Raw genomic sequence first — 20120 nt, forward strand, 5'->3', positions numbered from 1 at the left:
AAATTGTGTCAGAATGCGATAGGCAACCATTAGGGGGGGGGGGAACGAGTACTTTCATAATATGATTTTAATAAATTGTCAGTGTAGACGCAGTGTACGCTCCTGTGAGATTTTGAGGTCAACGTGAACTGAGCGCCATTCAGCTGCTCCTGAAATCGTCCCTGTATCGCTTGGAACGTGTTCTTGTATTCTTTTTAGTATCTGATGTGATGTTACCCATACGTAACTTATGTGCTGACAACAAATGAGAGAAAAGTCACTGAAAGGCGAGGAAAATACACAAACTATCTCAATTTCTGGGAATGGTATTTTAAAGTAGATTTTTACATGACTGTCGGTGTATCTTTGCCAAATTTTGCACAATTCCTTGGTCTGTCTGATTTTCAGCGGACAAGTGATCAGGTACTGCGACCAATCCAGCTACTTCGCACGTTTCAGTGATTTGAATGTTGTAAAAGCTTGTTCAGTTGTGCTCCATTGTTATGTGTTCCTTTATTATATGTACGTGCTTTGTCGTAAATTAGTTTCTGTGTATGTTCAGCATCCGTTGTACCTCCAGTATGTACTCGTGGCTTGCACTCCATCTCAATGTAGCTCTTGCTTGACACACCAACGGTTAAACATTCAAAAGTGTAGCCATTTTTGAATACTCTATGTTCGCGCCCCTGATGTTGTTTGTTGTGTTGTTCGTTGTATCCCAGTTTGTTTTCGAAGCCTTAGATGTTGCAATTGTTTTCGATACTTTTCTACCTGACTGACAATCCTGCAGGTTGCACTCTCATTCTTTGTTCAATAATCTCTACACGTTTTTTCTGCACGTTACTTATCACAAGCAACAGGAATTGGTGCTTGGCTAGCCGCTCGTCAATGGTTTCCAACAGCCCTTAATCACTAACCTTTTTCTGTCAGGTCGTTAATATCGGTAACATCTCATGATGACCCCGGTTTCCGTAACCTTGTGTTTTGTCTGGTGGGTTGCTTTATCATCATTGTACGTGTTGCATTTCTTAAGTTTCCGATAAGTTTTTGCGAGTATCATTGCGCCACTGGGACTCTGCATCACTCAACTATTTTTGTGGTCAACCTAGTTATTTCAGAGTCAACACTCCGTGCCTAGTAAAATTGCATTATTTATAGGTGCTGGTTTTAAAGACAGACTCCTTCTGAGTGTCGAAAAGCGTTCACTCTTGGGTTGAGCAACGGACATTCTGTGCTCCAACTCTTGCATACCATCATTCTGATTATGTTTAACTTGCACGCTCTTGGGACTGGCTGATTGCAGTCGTATGCACATGGCGGTACATACCATTATGCTAGTTCTATGCACCTTGGTCATAAATAAGTTTATAATGTTATCTCGGTCAACTATTTCAACTGGGGTTGATCAGGCGGAACAACGATACTACAAAGACTTGCTCTGCTAATTCCTCTAGTGGCAATTGAGCCGACCCGGATTCGTCAGCTGGATTTTGGCTGTTAGTCTTATACTGCTGTCGAGGACATGAATGTCACGTGACAGATGAAACAGCAGTTTTGCCGTTGACATCAGTGAGCCTAAATATGAAGTGTTCCTAATTTTCGTCAGAAAATAGAACTTTTCTAGTGCTTTTTAGTCCCGACAAGGAGACGGCCTAACTTAGTGGACTTGTACAGATCTGTGCCTAATTATTTGCTCTGGAGGATAGTTCCTCAAAATACCTCAGCGTCCACTCCTCCAGGTATCTTTTAAGATCACAATTGGAAGCTTTTTGGAAATGAAAGGTTGGTCGCTCTGCGAGGCTCTCACTCTCAGGAGACAGGAAGAAAGCGTTCCTTTCAATGGAGAACAGCTATAGTCTTCTACCTGTCTCAGTTTTCTCTATTTTGACTCCTAACTGAAATGCTACTGTTCTTTATATCCTCCTAAGCCCACAATTCCGTTGCTGACTTTAGTCGGAGCAGGAGCACGAATCTGTTTCTACAGTTTGCCAGTTAATTTTTCTACTGTGTTCACAATAAGTGTATGGTTTGTTGCGTTTCTGCCATACCGTACTCAGTCATGGCAGACAACCGTCCGCTGTGACCGCACACAGAAAATTTTAAAACCTGGAATTTCAAAGCAGGGGTTTCCGGTCATTCGTTCCATGGGCTGTGAGTCTCATTTTGCTGCTTAAATGTACCTAGCATTGAATTACGGGGCATATCGCACTCCGAAAACAATATGGCATAACCACTTATGTGCCTAATGCTCGGTTTGTTCTAACACCTCTCCGATGAAGTATCATACCTCTTTTCGTGTCAAAGTCACTATCCCTTGCTGGCTCTGTTTTAGGGTGCTTGATCATGCCGGTACCGCAGGCAGCCATGATGAGCTTATCTACGTAGAATTTCATCAAAACTCTAAGAAACAACAGAAAGGTAAATGACCTTGCTTTCTCTATCACTGTTAAGTTCTATGGTGCTGTGGTAGACTTTTTGCCAATAATATTTGTACACCTTTTTCATTTGTAACGTTCCAGACCAGTGCCACAGGTTCAATAGAGTGGTTTACTCCAGTTCAGTTTGTATTACGTCCTATTCTGCTCTCGAAGGCTTCCTCTGATTTAACGAGCCTAAATTTCATTTTGAATTTCTCAAACAGGTTGTGACAGACAACAGTCCGAGGTTGTCAGAGCTCTCTTACGGTTTTTTATAGTCAGGAAGCTAAATTCCTAATAGTGGAATTCATACTTGTGTGTCAACCGTAATTCGTTGTTATGAAGGTACTTTTTCAGTATTGGGCTTTTAATCATCCTGTTTATGTCACTTATTCCTATTTTAAGTAATAATTAACAGTGCTTAAAAGATTTGGTTCCTGAATTGTCAGGACTTATGAATTTACTCCCAACCCCACGGGTTTCCCATGTAGGTCAATTCTTCATTCATCTTATCAGTATTTTGAGGTTGTATAATATCTAGTAATAACTTAGGACAAAACACGGATGGCAGAAGTAAACCTCAGCATCGATCTATCTGGTCATTATCTCTCATCCGACTAGCAGCGCCATTTTGACCGTTCGAGCTGTGCTCAGATTTGGAATACTGAATAGCTTATCATTTCCATCCGTCGGACACTGGTACATCAGCTTAGTTTACGAGTCCAATCATCTCTAGGTCGTACAGTCTCGAGCTTCTTGAATTCATTCAATTCTGGTTGTCGTCAGTGGTTGTTTATTTTGATTGTAGCACTTAAAAGTACCATATCTTAAGGGGCATTAAAGTTGTGTCAATATTTCATGTTCATATTGTTAGCCCATTCAGTTCTAATCGCTTCAAGGAAACATTTATGCACCCAGGCGTGGATGTCCAGCACGTAATTTAACATCCATATTAATTATTCACGGGCGTGGGGACGTCGGAAAGGGAGCAATTCAGCCTAAATATTAGCACATGTGAATTCGAATGGTTTACTGCGGGCAGAAATGTCTTCGGACAAAGCCGGATAGAGGGGGTTTTGAATACCTTGAAATCTGAATCGAATATTTGAACGTTGTTCACCAGAAACAGTGGCAGTCCCCGAAATCCTGCTGTATCCTGAAACAGGCTGCAATGAACTTGCGTCAAGCTTATTGCTTCTCGCAGACTCCAAGGAATTCGAGATAGGAACAATGCATTTGTATATGCGTTTGTAAATCCCATAACAAATGTTGGCCTTTCATATAACAACGAAAGACTGGTCTTCCGAATTTGATGAAAACTGTTGCATAATGAGGACACCAGCAGATGTTTCTAGAGAGGTCTATCCATAGTTATTTCACGGTGTTCTTCGGAGTGGACGATTAGCCATAGAGGGTGTTCTCGTATGAAAGGTCTAGAATCGTAGGGAATCCTATTTTTATCTCATTATGTGATGTTCTTGAACACTCTAGCCAAAACTTAGGTCGATTGTTCATTGCTGTTACATCTTTGATGGATCTTGCTATGCCGTAATGGAAAACTGCATAATATTCCCTTATGATGAGGGGAGGTGAGACGACTACACGAGGGTATACTGAGTGTAGCCCGGATAATCCTCATGTGTGGTCGCTTCCTGGTGATGTTGAATGTTCGGTGAAAGTTTCATCAATCTTTTGTGTGCTGCAGCTGTAGTCAGTTAATTCAGTCAAGTTTGCCAAAAATACCGTTGTGGTATACGACCTATTTTATAGCTTGCTGGAGTCGGACCGACACTCCATCATAGGTCATCTGGCAAGTGCCCGATTGCAATACTTGCGTGCAGGTTAGACTTCCTTTTTTGCATGGCATTTGTGATAATCCGTCTTTAAAATTCCGGTATTTTCGCCCATCTCAAACATTCCGTTTTACAGTAAACATCAAACTGCGTAGTATACACTTGTGCGCATCAATGGATTATCTCGTGGCTCTGGCGGATTTCCATTTGAAGAGTTACCCACAGTTGGAAAAACAAGCGCCGGTGCTGTCGCCAATTACCGAATCTGGGAAGCGCAAACGACGAGAAGTTCCTCCGCGTACAAAACCAAGTAAAATGCTAGGCTTCGGTCTCTCGCAGCGTTCTGGCCATCGGTTTTTCATGTGTATTATTTTGAAAGAGTTGTCTCATTCATCTGGATTCTGCTTTTTGTGTGATTTACCTTGAAATAATGTCCCTTGGGTACTCAGACTTGCTGAGCTTTCAGTTCAGTTTCTTTGCCCATACCGAATCGCAGTTGTCCCTTCAGAGTATCGATCTGGGAATTGATAACACACTGAATGGGCACTACTTTCGGCGCGGCGTTTTGCTAATACTTATCGGTAACATTTGTTTACTTAGGGTTGATTACTCCACTGTTTTTATTCACCGAAACTTCCATATTGTCATGCATCAAAAGAGGGAAAGGAGAGCAGCAGTCATCTTTTTTGCAATGCTGATGCGGATAGGTCTGCAGTGTTTGACATCTTTTAGTTTTTACGTTGCGTCTATGGCTTATTTACGATGGCTCTTTCAGGGCGCCGTCAGGACCTCCCACCTCCAACGGAATATCCGAACGAACTGGAGCTGCTGGTTGATGTTGGTGGTCCTGAGATTGTGCTTGTTGAAGATATTTACAACATGCAAAGTAATTCTCTGAAGGTTTCGGTAAGTCAGATTGGTGTTTTCACACTTTCCAACTTGATATCGCCTTTTGATTTTTTCGCACTGAAAATAATGACGTATTTCGAAGTGATTTTACTAAGAGTGGTTGTTATTTCAGCATCAGCTGTAGAGCCAATGTGACTTAAGTATTTCGTCAGCTAAGTCCGCGAGCGCAGTGGCTTTTGGCGTGTGAGATCTGTATTGGTTTATCTACAGATAACTTGGCTGTGGAGGCATTTTCAGCATTCCACGGACCTGATGAGAATTTCGTATCCGTAATTAAGAAGTTTGCTGATTTTCATAATACACAAGTTGCAAACTCTAGGAAAGCTTCTCAAAATTTGCCTGTGATTCTGATTACACCATGCTTCTCCTGTCTAGGTACTGTTTGCCGTGTTTATCTCATTTCACTCAGTCATGTTTATTGTGGTTCACTTCTTGACATGATGAATCATGAGCGCCTTGCTTAAAAAACCCCGCCACTTTCTCAACTGTTTTTCCCGGGTCCGAAAAGTGGGATAAAAACCAGTGGAATTTGGTGGTATTAGCACATAGATCTGGTCGGCAGTCCACAGTGTCCTCGCGTTATTAGCTACTCGCATCTCAACTATCCCGGAGATGTAGAGTTAATCGATGTTACTTTATTACATCTTGACACATTCGGTTTAAAATAAACGGGTCAACCGATCTTATCCAACGCATAACTATCCCGTTTCTATTATCCTTACCCAAGCTGGAAGATGCAAGGTAGCCACATTCCCACAATCCGATTTTCCAGGTTTCATATCATGATCTCCTGGAGTTCGTAGGAGTTTTAATTTTACTTTCAATTCTCCTTTTGGTCTTTCCTGAATCAGGCGACATTCCAAATGAAGTACAATATTTTGAAGGATGTTGCGGTCATGGACGCTTCTGTCAAGGGCTTGATTGTTGTTGCATGTCCATACAACGAACCAGTGCACGGAAGATTTTCCAAAGAAGTAAGTATAAGTGGTCCATGGTCAACTGTTTCCGTCTTGTTCTTGGTCCTTCCCAAGCCAGGTTACTGTGGACTTCCGTGTTTCTTTTCGTTTATCCTCTAGATCCTTTCCCCGACAGAAGTGAGTTTTTACTGTAAGCAGCCGATCAACGGGAGCATGCAAGGGTCGTTGCATATCGACGCCATCATGTTGAATATCAACCCTGGAACAATTCAGCTGGTTGGACACATCGTCTCAACGATACAAGCGACCACCAATCCACAGATCTCAGGTATTGGTAAACCAGCAACAGCCGCACTGACTGATGGTGCACAATCAAAACTGCAAACGATAACCTCTGATGATACGAGCGTCAGTTTGTGGGACCCCATTCCACTAGAGCAATTAGATTTGCCCTGTTTAAAGTTAGATGCGGGTGAGTTGATGGCGAATGCATGTCAGGCTATAATTTAAACTCATCTCTACAGTAGATTCGACTTGTATGGCCGATGAATTCGCTCCGTAGTTGGGCGTGTGTGATCTCACGTCCATGACATAATTACACAAATGCTTGAACCAACTGACAATCTATGTTTGCACTATTCAGAGCCAACGCTGAAAAAAACACAACATTCTGCTTCTATTCAACCATGACAAAATCCACCATGCAGAAGCCATTGTGCAAGCACTTTGAACGTTTTGAGAACTCCTTACCTGTTCTAACGAAGTTTACTCATTTCGAATGTCACTGAAGTTTTGATTAAGCCGACACTGGAAATCACAGAACAGAAGACATCTCTTTGGACAGACTAATTAGGCTATGTGCGCTTAAAGCGGTGGAAATTCCTCTAGAAACTAGGCTTGAGAAAAGCTATATTTTTTTACTGCCGGATAGCACATTTCGGTGGAGGAGGAGTAACATGGTCATTATCCAGCATTAATCTTAGTAGCTGATCCATTGTTTACGGCTTGACGAGCCCGAGGATGCAACTTTATTTCGGGTTCATTGATTTTGCAAGTTACTGACGCCCGTGAAATTTTAGTGTGCAGTTTTTCTTTGCTATGCAGCGGCCACCAAAATTATGTTGAAAGTTGACATTTGGAATTCGAAAATCCTTTAGGCAATTCCACTTAATAAGGGTTTGACACTCTCTATGTTTTGTGCTGCAGAGTCTTCAGACGGTAAATCGGAGTCGGATGCCGTTTCGGCTGGCTGTGATGTGTCGAAGGTATTGGAACAAATGGAGGACAGGCGTGCGGAGAAGGTGAGGGTTTTATTTTGCCATTATATGGTTCCTTTCGCTTAAAATTAATACCTAGTAGTATTGAGAGTTCAAGTAAAACCAACCATGTTTGGTCGTATTAGCGTGATTTTTCCATATCGCTGGGTCGAACACCGTATCCCGTGCTATTGACGTGTACATTTATGCGGCCGTAATAAAGCGGAAGTTGTTACACGGAAGGGTATAAGATAGGGAGTGCACTTTGCTGGTGACCTGCCACTAGTCCCGTTTACCAGCGCATTTATGGACGGATCTACTGTTGTTACTATAGATTTACATATTTCCGTCAGAAGATTTGTTTCACGTTCTATGTCCTGCTACTTCCTTTCTCACAAAGAGCCCAATATGCCCTCGACAAGAGACTCATTTGCATATGGATTTGGATTTTTGGGAAAACGCTCTCGTTTATGATATTTCTCAACTGAATGTGCTATCCAAAGACCGCCTCACGTTTCAGTTGCTACGCTGTTCTAGATATCGAGTACATTTTCATTAAGGAAACTATTCACAAGGCTGCTGAGAACTCTCTGACAGCCCACGACCATTTTCGTCCTACTTGATGGGCCGCAATAAGGGCGATGTATCTGTCGGAATTCGTCTAATTTGGGCTCAAGTACAATATAAGGTTGGCGGAAACTCGGTGACTGCGCCTACCCGATGAGTCCCAATAAAGACAAAACCGGTGGTGGGCTGTCGAGGAAGTTTCAGCAACCTTGTGAATAGTTTCCCCTATAGCTCACTCTGCTCTTGTTTTCATTTGTTGTTTGCAATGGTGATCTACCTTCTTGTCTGTCCCACTGAAGATTATTATAATTCCGAGTCTTTGTATTAATTTTGTCATTTCGCACTCCATCGGGTTTCATTCCCCCGGTTGTGGCTTCTTGTCTACTGGATTAACTACCCTTGACTTCCTTGCGAAAGGAAAAGCCTATCCGGGCATCTCTTATCACCGTTGCTAGCGAGCGACAGTCGCGGTTTGTAGACATCGCTGAAGGGGATTCATCTCCAGTTTCTTGGGATGTTCTTGTCTACTTTCTTGTTTGTCCTTTGTTGGTTTTTAGCGTTATAAGGCATCATCATCGTGTACGCTTCACCTTCGTTGGGATCATTGCTGACTAATTTTCCACGGTTAGTTAGTTGACGTAATCTAAACCTGTTTTCTTAGCCTTTACAATCTAAGTCGCCGGGACAAGTAAGTGCCAGCCACCCTGCCTAATTCCGTGCACATAACTTTCTGTTCGGGATTGTGATATTTTTTCTAACTTATATGTCTTCAAACACCAAGCGTGGCGTTTATGTTGGTGCTTGGACTGCGCCGCTACAATGTCAGTTGTCAAACTGCTTGTGGTTGATTGTGACCAGCAGAACCTTTAGTACTAGTGTATTGTTTTTATTTGCCGCGTTCGGCCTTGTTTGCATCTTTTTCCGCCCTCTGTGCCAGGTGGACAAGGATCTTGTGAGTTGGTCCTTTGCCGTGTGCGTTACTGTCTTCATGTGTCACGGCGTGTTTCCGTTATGAGGCCTTTTCTATCGCCCTGCTTCTGTTTGAATGGCAGTTTGTGACCTTGAACACGTTCCCCATTGTTGGCACGGTACGAAGTTCGAGAGTTCACCGTAACCCCAGTCCTCGGTTTCCGGTTTTTGGTTGTAATCTGTTGAATCGCCTGACTAAAACAGACACAACAGCTCATTCTGACTCTGTTGTGCTTGAGCGCCTTCTTATTGATAAATTATTTTGTGTGGGTGTTCGAGTACATAATCAATGCGTGCCTTCCCCCCAACAGGGACACTTGCTTGCATCCGTTTTTGGGTAACTGGGTGGGATGAATGTGTCTATCATCATTTGACTAGTTATTCGGGAGACATGCAGGTTTCTTGCCTCAAACTTCCACATTGTCCATCGTGACTGGTGAAGTCTTTTGAAGTGTTATTTTTAATTATAGTTGCAATATGTTTCCGTTAACCAACATGCAAAGTGTGATCCGGAGGAATGCAGTGCCGGGTAAACCTTCCCCGTCGTCGAACCTATGCATGTACACATAATGTGGTGGACCATTCAACCATCTACATGCAGTGGGATTTTCCGTCATTTTCAGCCATCTTTTTCCACTTTTAATTACCCTTTAGTCAATGCATGCTTGGCGTTGGGTGGATGCTTGCAGCAAGTTTCTATGTTTCGTTCCTCACCAAGTGAACTTGAATTGAGGAAGATCTTTTATTCGTCCTAGTATTAGGATCTCTTCTAGACTTATGACTGTCGACCTACGCTAGGTTCATCAGGTGCTGCGTCGTTTCCTCACAAGAGACCTCTGTAAAAATATGTCACTACTCTTCCTGTAAGTTCAAAACCACTGTCTTCTCGAGCAGTGGCCTACTATGCGATCCTGAGAAATATCTGCAATCAGGAGTGGCTGATTTTACCTCTTCAGGATGAAAAATCTCTCTTGATAGCCTACTGTACTTATGAATGTACTTTCGATGGCCTGCGTTTTTGTGTAGGCGTTTAGTGTCGAAGTTTTGTTTGTTGCAGTTGTTTATCTCAATTTTAGTTCTCAAACAGATTTTCGATTAAGCGACTCCTCTGTCATGGCTGGTACCGTAGCCATCACGTAATCTGACAAACAAGCTTATCCATGCTAGTCTTTATTTCCTCTCGATGTGTAACTCAGATCGTGATGAAAATGAAAACGTTGCGCGTGGTCTTGGAATCCCAAGTTGGCTCACGATCAATGCCAATGCTTATATTGGAGTCCACTGTCGATGGCGAAATCATTAGTCCCAGTACATCAGTGAGTTCTGTCGGCATTCTTCGGTTACTATCCTGAAAACCTCAACTTTTATGCTTGTTGTAGTCACCTGGCTTTTCTACTCTAGTGGTGGAGATCAACGTAATGTAACTATTTGTGAAATCTTTACGTACAAACAAGAATCGCTTGTCTGTTTCTCGCAGCATACTTGCACGTATGTACAACAAATAATTCTGCAGATAAGTTATCCAGACACAATAACCACACCTTCAAAAGAATCTATTTAATTCGCCAAATTTCACTCTTTGAAACAGAGAACACGCACGCCTCTTGCCTAGCCATCTAGCGAAACGGACGACGTGAATTACGACTAATACGTCTCGCCAATTTCGTTTCATTTTTCAGCTGGCTGTCCCATGATCCTTACTATGTTTGTCACATTTCGGTGACCCCACACCACCGGGTCAATTCGTTCTATTACTCATGAGCTCTGTACCCCCATGGTACGGTGTTTTCAGCTGCTACAGTTTCCCTTACTGGAACATAGAGGTCCAAAGAGTACTAACAGATATTGGGGGCGATGAGTTATATGATCCTGAATCAATCTAGTTGTGTGCTGAAGCGGAAAGGAGGACAGCGACGCACTGAAGACCATGATTTTGATGAGCGAGCGCCACCGAGACGTCTATCAGTGTAATTTAACTTTGATGGGTTGGGACGCATGATTCTCTGACTTGAGAAGTGCACGTCCTTATCGCCCTAGCCTAGGAATAACAGAATCATCGCAAAAATGTGCCTCAGTTTTTATAGTTTAACGGTTCCATCAGACACGGCCAATGCTTCGCGGACACCGGTAGCTAGCCCTCGAAAGAATTAATATTTCTTCTACGGCTAGGGATAATGTTTCTGGTGCACAAGGTACTACGATCTCCATTGCTGCGGTCGTGATCAAAGGCCAACCCTGGCTAGTAGCATATATATTAACACACAACACTACTCAACGTACAACCACCAAGCCATCGCTACAACCATCGCTCCACCACGCCTCCTAACAACATACTAATGATGTCACCTCAATTGGTGACGAAACGTTTGCGATCAAATTGTCCAGCTCAGCGAACAAACCAACGACCATCTACCTTCTTATTTTTCCTACCGGTATACTCATGCTTGCACACCTTTCATCACCATACGAATAAAAGGTCCTCGTTGCTCACATGATAGCAGACTAACGGTCTCGTGATCCCGAAACGTTCGTTATCTGGCTTCCAAGGTCGACGAACCGGTCAGCTGTCACCTGATCATTGCCTTCCTCATGTAAATCTTAGAACGTCAGCGTCAGTTTCTTGGACAGTGGCGATCTCAGCCACAGCTTACTAGCCGCATTGATGTGAAAGATTAGTTGATCCGGAGTTCGTTCTATACCGTAGGCGAGACTGCTGAAAATGTTAACATCTCGCAAGGGAGTATAAGTTGTTGGACACAGGGAGATATGCGCATTCTGCTGTCGTATGGATGTGACGTTTATACATCACGTCTAAGGTAGTTGATTCTATTGGGCTACAGCATGTGTAGTACATGTAGTTAGCGAGAGCAGTTGTGCGGCAGCTTCCAAAGAAGGTCGCATAATAAGTCAAGAAAAATAGTTTTCTGTTTCTGTTTTACTGGAGTTCATCAAGGCGAACGAATTAGATAGATCACTAAGATCCGTCTCAAATCGTTGAAGATTCAGAAGAACGAAATTTTTCAATACCACTATGAAACACTTCATTTTAATGAATGCTCAAGCAACGGAACGGCAACAAATATCAGTATCAGTGCGATGGTTAGATTGGCTGCTTGAATTTCCATTGAAATGTCCACAGCATTCATTTGGGCTGATGGGCTCACCACTGATGAGAAAAATATACCGGAAGCATTATCGACAAACACAATTGGACACAATATCTCTCTGCGGAATGATTGAATCAATTTGTGGGTTAACTAGGAGAGACCAAAATAGCCATACGTTCACTGTGTTGATCTGGTGGGTTGCGTATGAAGCTTAATGGATTCGAGATCACGCAAAGTAAAACAATGCAGATGCCCAGTTCTTAGGGAATCTCTTCTGCACATATAAAAATTGACCCATATGGAGACCACTTTTAGCGCTCCCTCAAGAGTAATTTGTGTACAATGGAGGAATGAATTCACCATAAGTGTTTGGGAATCCAATTAATTAGCTGCTCCATTTCACTTGTGGTTGATTTGGTCCACCGACGTTTCAGATGCACGTGTCAACGTTCCACACTGGCTTCCTCTCGACTGGCAAGTTATGAATAAAAGCAAAGTACATGGTCCACTGCGACGATCCTGTACCTACTGATTACTCATTCAATAGCCCGAGTATATGACGGTTTCATTAAAACCTTGGAACCCCGAACGGTGCTACGGGAAATCGGGACATCAAAAACGTCACAAAATTATCGACATGATTGTTTGCCTTATTTATTTCACAAAGTTGCACGGTCATTGTCGCATGAGGTTTCTCAGCTTTCGAGTTGGGTTGCTTCTCTGTACTTTATAAGCAATATAGGCCATGTGTTTGCGAAGGACGGATAAAATGAGAATTGGGCTCATCGAAGGCCCATAATTACCGGCGGTTCCTCAGTTGAAATGTTTGATGTTAATCGTCACTAACCTCGAGGAACTCGGATTCCAGTGAATCATTCCAGCAACCTTAATAAGACTATTGTGCTCCAGTTTGTTAACCTAATTTAGGTCAGACCGATCCTGCAAGTGTGCCAAGTAGACTATGCTGGGTGACTCATCCTAATTTGTTCTCGAAGTGTATGTTGATGTGCTGGTGTCTCGTTCATAAACTGCTTGTCTCGTTTTTCCACACCACGTCTCTTTCCAAACGCGAATTAAAAGGACGTCATTGTGCTAATCGGGTGCCCGATCCTGTGCGGTATCAAACGTTGAAAATTTTATGAACCATCATTTCACTCTGGTGATGTTCTTATTCCTAGATGGAACTGAAATTGTCCGTTGACCTGTCACTCTCCTATTACAACGACGAACTCAACCAGTGGGAACAAATTCTGGAAACTCTCCCAGAGGAGGAAGATCGCATGTGGTCCATGCAGATTGAAATGTATACGACTAATTTGGAGGATTTGCTTGCCCAAGAAGACTTGGACGAAGTTGGATGCTTGCAGGCTTCTACCCAAACTATCCTACTTGTGTCCAGAGATAATATGGAGCTGATGTTATCAAAATCTGCCCTGGATATGCTGAGCAAGTTGGCACGAGTACGTTACTTTTGCCTTTGTACTGAAGCTGGGGGGTAATGCGTGCGATACTACGAGTCTAAACAACTGCCGCTCCTGATTGGTACTCCGATTTGCACTGAATATGTCGTCAGTTCTTCTGAATGTCCCTATTTTTCTGAGTCGCTTGTGCTACCGCCCACCAATCACCTGCATTTTTGGCAGGCAGTTCACTCTTTCTTTCGTTACCACACTTCCTAAATGAGTCGAGTATTTTGAGGGTCTTTTTGAATAGCTCCAAGTCAGTACGTTTTTCAGACAACTGTTTATAGGCCAGATCCTAATCCATTCTGTTTGCAGGTATTCATGAAGTTAAGGTTAATCCCTAAGGTTAATCCCTCACTGAACGGTTATTCTGCGAGCCCTGGATTTTTATGAGTATTTGGACGTAAATCCTCTGATACAACCCAGTGTTTGAATGCGGTGAACAGTTCGGTATTGGCGCTTCTTAAGGAAAACTGCTTATCTAGCTGTCTGTTTCCATGGGTACTTGTGACTAGGACTGCGAGGCTTTGGCATCGACGCATCTGTCGCTACTACATCGGAATAGTTAGAGTGTAAACCAATGGACTGGCAGAACTAGTGACCATCGTGCACATAGTATATGGATGGTTCACGACGTCACCACGCCATCTCACGGTCGTGATAACAACTGGTCGCGTGTGCACCGCCTGATCTGTCTGGCCTTGCGCCTAGTTTAAAAATCACTTAATCGGATATACACTAGGTTGAAACTACTGCTTGTTTAACGCACACATGCGCACACCACAAGTTGGTACCATTCGTTGAACCGTCAGAGTCTATGACGTATTCCTCATACTGTTAGGTGGAGTAGTAATAGTAGTAGTTGAGAAAGAATTCTGCTTCGTGTATCCCTTACTCACCTCTTCTTGGTCTTGAAGGCGGCAAACATCTACATCCACTGGTCAACTTAATGAAGCCTTTGCTCATATCATCTTCGGGATAAAGAATTTCTGCACCTGACCAAGAGGCCTGTTGAGCCGTGCAGAAATCAGAAGACGAGAAAATAGTCATGCTAAGATGTACCACGCAAATGTCAATGTTGTAGTGCATTTCACGGTTGAGTGATAATGTACTTACTATCCGGTGGCCTTGTATGCATCACAAAGCGTGTGCTTGTCGATATCCTGAGAGACAGACTTATTACTTGGTTGTACAACAAGCAAACAAGCAACACTAAGTCATGGCGAAGAAGGACGTGTATGAATTGTGGTTTCAAACTTTTAACTGATAACATATGAAGCACTTTTGGTCCCACACCCTTTCAAACTGTGGTGAATTTACAGCTAACTTTTACTCGCCATCCAGCATTCCGAACGAGAGGCATGTTGAGCTTCTTGGGTCTTCGAAGGTCGCTTAACTGCGTTTATTCGGGCTCAGTCTTCCGATTTGGGCACTGATGCCACCTTCAAGGAAGGTTACGTCTGTCCTTGTTGATCGAAGCAGTCGTGACAGATTTCGATAAAACCCATCCTTCTCAGTTTACGAACTGCAGTTTGTCGGGGCGTATGCTACCACGATAAACAGTCACCGTTAATCGCATCGACATCCATTGATCTTACTTGAGCCTAACAACTGTACAGTCCAGTACTACTCCTGGGGCTGATTACGGTTCCGGCACCGTAGACACCATGGGACATTGCATCAGGATCACCAGGTGAATTACTGATGGAATGTGAAACATCTGAGGACGTACTTGGCAGCTTGAGATACCCAACCGGTGCGAGGCCTTGTGTGCTTGCTTCAAGAGACACAGACAGAATGAGGAGGCTATTTTTTGTGCGAGATGACTGTTGTCCAATTCGATAGAGAGTACGGATATGGAATACTGGGACGTGAATCAGATGTTTTGATTTCAATGACCGAGTATTTTGGTCTGTTTTGTTAAGTGTTAGGGATAAGGTTAAGGAACCGGCTGATCGATTGATAGCAGTTCATCCTTTGATGGGTGACGAGGAGCCGTGGGTGAGGTTGGTTGATACTTCATGGTCCTTAAGGCTGACCGGGAGGATTTGGTTGAATTACTTTGATTCAAAAGCTTGAACTACAAGGAATGGTCCAATATTTAGCCTCTGATTCAAAAGTCTGAACCTTGAGGGATCGTTCCCGTATCCAATATCCCAATAGCCTGAGTCACTGGACTGAGGGAGGCTTGCCTACCTCGATGGTGCAGAGAGTAAGACATAACCGCCTTATTCCTAGTATGGCTGTGCACATCAGGAGTCTTCTGAGCAGCACGAAAATTTTGTTTTCAAAGTGTTTCAACTGTATTGAATAATGTGCCGGTGGTCACGGCCAACCGTCGGGCGACCGAAGTGTGCGAAACTCGTCATATCACACAGGGTAAGGACGAAGTTTGTTGGCTTAATCGGCTCGGTCGGTCAGTTGCTTATCAGTTGCAGTTCCTGTGCTGTACGGTTGCGCGGTACGTTCGTTTTCTCGAGAGCATCGAACGTGGGGCCCGTTTTGTTACAGGCACTGACAAATTGCAACTCCGATACAAATAAAGACGGGTTTTACGGACCTAGGGAATGAAAGCATATGATACGGAAATCGTGCTTTTGAAGATTATTGAGCAAAAACTCCGCAGCAGATGAATGGATGTGTATATGCAAGTCAACATATGAATCGACAGTTTTCGACGCATATGACAACAAGAACTGTAAAGCGCCCAAGAGCTGATTTCTGAGATATTTCGTTTGTCTGGCTTAGTTGCATTAAGCTCGTTAGGGCTGTGATTTTGGTCAGTTTCACATTAGGATAATTACTTGTCCCATTTTATAGTGCGTTGACTGAACTTTACTCATTATTGGTTACATTCTTTTTTATTTGAAACAGTCTTTTGAAGCCGCTTACAAGCAACAGGTGACCGAGTGCGAGTATGAACTTGGTGGACGGACAGCTGCACCATATCGTATTCAGAACCGAACCGGGTGGCCCATCACTCTGCGCGTGGATACTCATTCTCTACAATTAGTCGACCGATCTACAGTCCGTTGCGTGCGCAAATCGCTAGTTAGTGGCGCCTTGCGACCACCACTGAACGTCGTACAACTAGGACGCTTGGGTTCCCCAGTCGCCGGATCAGTCCCTTCACCATTGACTGATAAGACCGCAATTGAAGAACTCGATGATGGCCTTTACGTTTTACCGACAGGACAAGAGGTTGGATTTACTCAGCAAAGACAAAACTCACATGTACGTGCCCTTTTAGGAGTGCATTTTTGCTCGTGTAAATAGTTGACGACCGGGAATGAACTTGTCAACATTTTCCCACTATTTAATCCGTTCATGACGAAGGATGCGACCTCTTTCTGTCTTTATTTCATTCCTATGAGTATCTCTGGTGTTCCTCCTATCTAGAAAAAGTTGACGATTCGTTCAATGGCGGATAAAGCACCGCGTCAAGTTGTTCGAGTTTCTTGGTCTCCATCTACTTGCTTAAAACCCCCAGCGAAAAAGTCTGAAGTGTCGCTGCATCTTAATTCTGGTAACAATTTTCTGCTGCACCTACCGGGAGCTGTTGAATATCCCTCGGGAGGAGGCATTTTCAGAGATCCTGTACCATTCCCCGTTGTTGCTGAAGTTCAAACGCATTTGGGTATGCGCGTAATCTGCCTGCGCTCGACTGTCCAGGCAAGTCTAATGCGCGTATTATGGACTGTGTTAACTGTTATTCCCTTGGAACGTGCTAAGCTTTGTCGTTTTGGGATGCAGCACGTTGTAGAATTGGGTTTTGAAAAAGCCTTTTGCTTCCAGTTTACGTTTTATCACTTGCTTCTATTGCTTCTTAACCTACAGGTAGTGAATGATACGTCAGATAAACTATGTATCTATTCTCGCGTCTCCTGGGTATCTAAAGATGGTCGCCCGGGACGATTGGCTACCATCGAACCTGGAGAGGTTTATGCTCTCCCAATTGAGATTGTCAATTCCCAAGAAACCACCGGTATATTCATTGGTCCTGACCTTGGCGTGTAAGTTTCCTCATCCTTCTAGGTGAATTGCGAGATTTACACGTACAACCCTATTTTTATCCTAACCGTATCGCTTTCTCCTTTAGTAAGGCTTTTATTTTACTGGTTTGGAAGCTTCGCTGCTGCTAATTGTCGCACTCATCTGGTCTTTCTCCACAGGACTACTATGTCGACCTGTGCTGCTTATTGGCCTGAAACGGCATGTTCGACCCATGATACTGGGCATTATCAGGAGTTGGTTTATCTCTCCCCATTAGCTGAGCGATCTGGATCGACAGTCAACACGCAGGCAACTTTACAAACCATTAGTGAGGCAGTGGCTAAGAGTGCTACATCTAGTAAACCGAGATTCAATTGGCCTGTGCAGTTCATCCAGTGCAAGTCCAATGCATCCAGTTTGATCTACTACTACACAATCACAACTATGAATGGGAAGCCTTCTGGTTCGGGTAGTGAATCCCAACTTCGTGCTGCACAGATGGAAAGAATCACGACTACCGAGGCATACGAGTGCTATGTCACAGACTTTCAAATGCTCATACGAAACTCCGTTGTGTTGCACAACCAGCTTCCCATTGCACTCAACTATATACTGTCGGTAAGTACTCAGTTTTTTAAAGCATTATCACTTTGTCGTCCTTTAAGTCGGCCAAGAGTATCCAGTTGTTAGACGTTTTATCTTACTTTGCGTTCGCACCCGAGTCGATTGGTTCTTAAAGCACCTGGACGTTTTTCAACTGCTTTACAGCTATGCAGTTTGTCGTCGACTAGTCTGCTGGTACCTCAGTTTGTGTAGTTGATATCTTAATTATTTGACTGATTTTTGTTTGCTTTGTGACAGTGAGCGGTTGCAGACATTGTAGTGAAACCATTGAATAGGACAGTAAATACTGGCGATGGCTCAGCTTGTGCTTAGCTGGGTTTCATGCATACAGTGTGGAGCACGTCACCTTTTCCGCTATTGTGTATTTGTCAAGATTTCTGCTGGTTCCATGGAACCTAGTGAGATCTTGTCTGACTTGGGAGCATCTTCATGAAAATTTCCAAAACGGGACGGCGGAAGCGGTAACACTCCTTCAGCGTCGTATATTCTTGGTTCGGATATCTATAGCCTTTGTGAGATCAACTTTTCGGCTGTACATTTTGTTAACTGAACTAATCAGGATGTGCTGACGTTGTGCATCTCGACTACTATCTGTCGGGATGCACGTCTGCTGTAACAAACGCGCAAACATAACAATATATTAAGATTTTTAAATTTACCTTCTCGAAGGTAATTGATGAAGTAATCAAATGTCTTCCTCAGCTACGTATAAAAAGAGTGTACATCCGTCTAGTCGCATAAATGACAGTAGGGACGAAGTACGAAATTTTTTGTGAACACCTTAATCTCTTTGTATATTTGCCCGGAAACACGTTTGCTTTCTTCGGAGATGAACTCGTATATCTGACCCACCAATATGGATCTAAGCCCGTTAGTCGGTCCTGCATACGTGAATATTAAGCATCCTAAAATCTTGCAACGGAATGTTCGATTTCTGTCCCTTTCATCTTTCGAGGAATCGGGTACTGTTACTACCAGTCACGCCAAATATTTTCAAATAGAAATGCAGTACTGTATGATCCATCAGAATTCTTGATGGTGCATTCTGATGAAGTCCTAAAGGATGAAAAGGTCATATTACACAGCTGTTTAACCTGGAGCAGTAGGCTACCATTCCTCTGTTTGCACTCGCAATTACTTATAGTGAGTTGGGTCAGCTGGAATCGCTGGGACCCTTTGAACTGTACATGTCAACGCTGTACGCAGTTTTATATTTTACTGCACCCTATGCGGTAGACTCACTTTCTGTTTAAAACAGAGCCTCATGTTATCTTTCTTTACTTTCACCTCCAGGATGGTATTGGCGAAATTCCTGCTGGTAATCATTTTACGCTGCGGACTGTCAATCCATCAAAGGCTGCTGTTGACGTATGGGTGAGTTTTTTGAGGTTGACAATTTCACAGTGTCTTGTTCATATTTCCCCTAGTTGAGGTTCTCCATACGCGACTTTGAGTGACGCGTAGGTTCAAAGAATGGGGTTTGGAATTCTACAGCACTATTTACGCAAGAGCATGCGAATTTATACAGCAAACCTCAATTGTCCACGTTCGTATTGTCGACACTTGCGTACAGCAAACCTCAATCGTCCACGTTCGTATTGTCGACACTTGCACAAGTCTGTCACTGACCGACACTGTGCAATGCCAATATCCGCACATCAAACAACGGTGAACGGAACGTTGGTTCAACAGTGTGGGTTGCTGTCGTCCCTTCCGACGACAGTCTCGTGATCTGATTGGCGGTGGGATCACACAGAACTCATGAGGCAAGGCAGGTTCAGCAAACCGGACACGATCGCGAATGGGTAGATGGGTCAGCTGCGCAAATTCACACAACCACCCCAACACAATTGTCGAATGGAACGGCCTTTGCGGCAAGGTGAATGAGCAAAACAAGTGGAGATTAAAGGTGCATGGGCGGAGTAAGCCAATGAATGGGTTATGAGGTCAGGCTAGATTCAGACCCCTCCGTATCATATCTGGGCGAGTCATATACTCTACGCTTGTTTATCCGTTATAGGTTCTCGTTACGCCGCTTGTTCACTTCCTGCTGATGGCTAAATGTACGCTGCCATTCCTAGTTTCTCCAGAAACATCAGTTTTCTCGTCGTTAATTTGGCCACGCA

General features: G+C 43.5%; 1 protein-coding gene across 1 annotated transcript in view; it reads left to right on the forward strand.

The window, feature by feature from the left end:
* Nucleotides 1–20120, forward strand: part of T265_02944 (hypothetical protein) — a gene marked incomplete at both ends in the record, with an annotated part of 104689 nt that overhangs the window by 46999 nt on the left and 37570 nt on the right. The window contains 13 exons of the mRNA XM_009167308.1: nt 2312–2397; nt 4326–4499; nt 4965–5095; nt 5950–6072; nt 6175–6487; nt 7222–7316; nt 10004–10123; nt 13093–13374; nt 16252–16611; nt 16777–17022; nt 17215–17390; nt 17550–17988; nt 19288–19368. Coding sequence (XP_009165572.1) covers nt 2312–2397; nt 4326–4499; nt 4965–5095; nt 5950–6072; nt 6175–6487; nt 7222–7316; nt 10004–10123; nt 13093–13374; nt 16252–16611; nt 16777–17022; nt 17215–17390; nt 17550–17988; nt 19288–19368 — 2626 coding nt within the window. The remainder of the gene's footprint in view (nt 1–2311; nt 2398–4325; nt 4500–4964; nt 5096–5949; nt 6073–6174; nt 6488–7221; nt 7317–10003; nt 10124–13092; nt 13375–16251; nt 16612–16776; nt 17023–17214; nt 17391–17549; nt 17989–19287; nt 19369–20120) is intronic.

Source organism: Opisthorchis viverrini (genome assembly GCF_000715545.1).
Source record: "Opisthorchis viverrini unplaced genomic scaffold opera_v5_38, whole genome shotgun sequence".
Lineage (NCBI taxonomy): Eukaryota > Metazoa > Platyhelminthes > Trematoda > Opisthorchiida > Opisthorchiidae > Opisthorchis > Opisthorchis viverrini.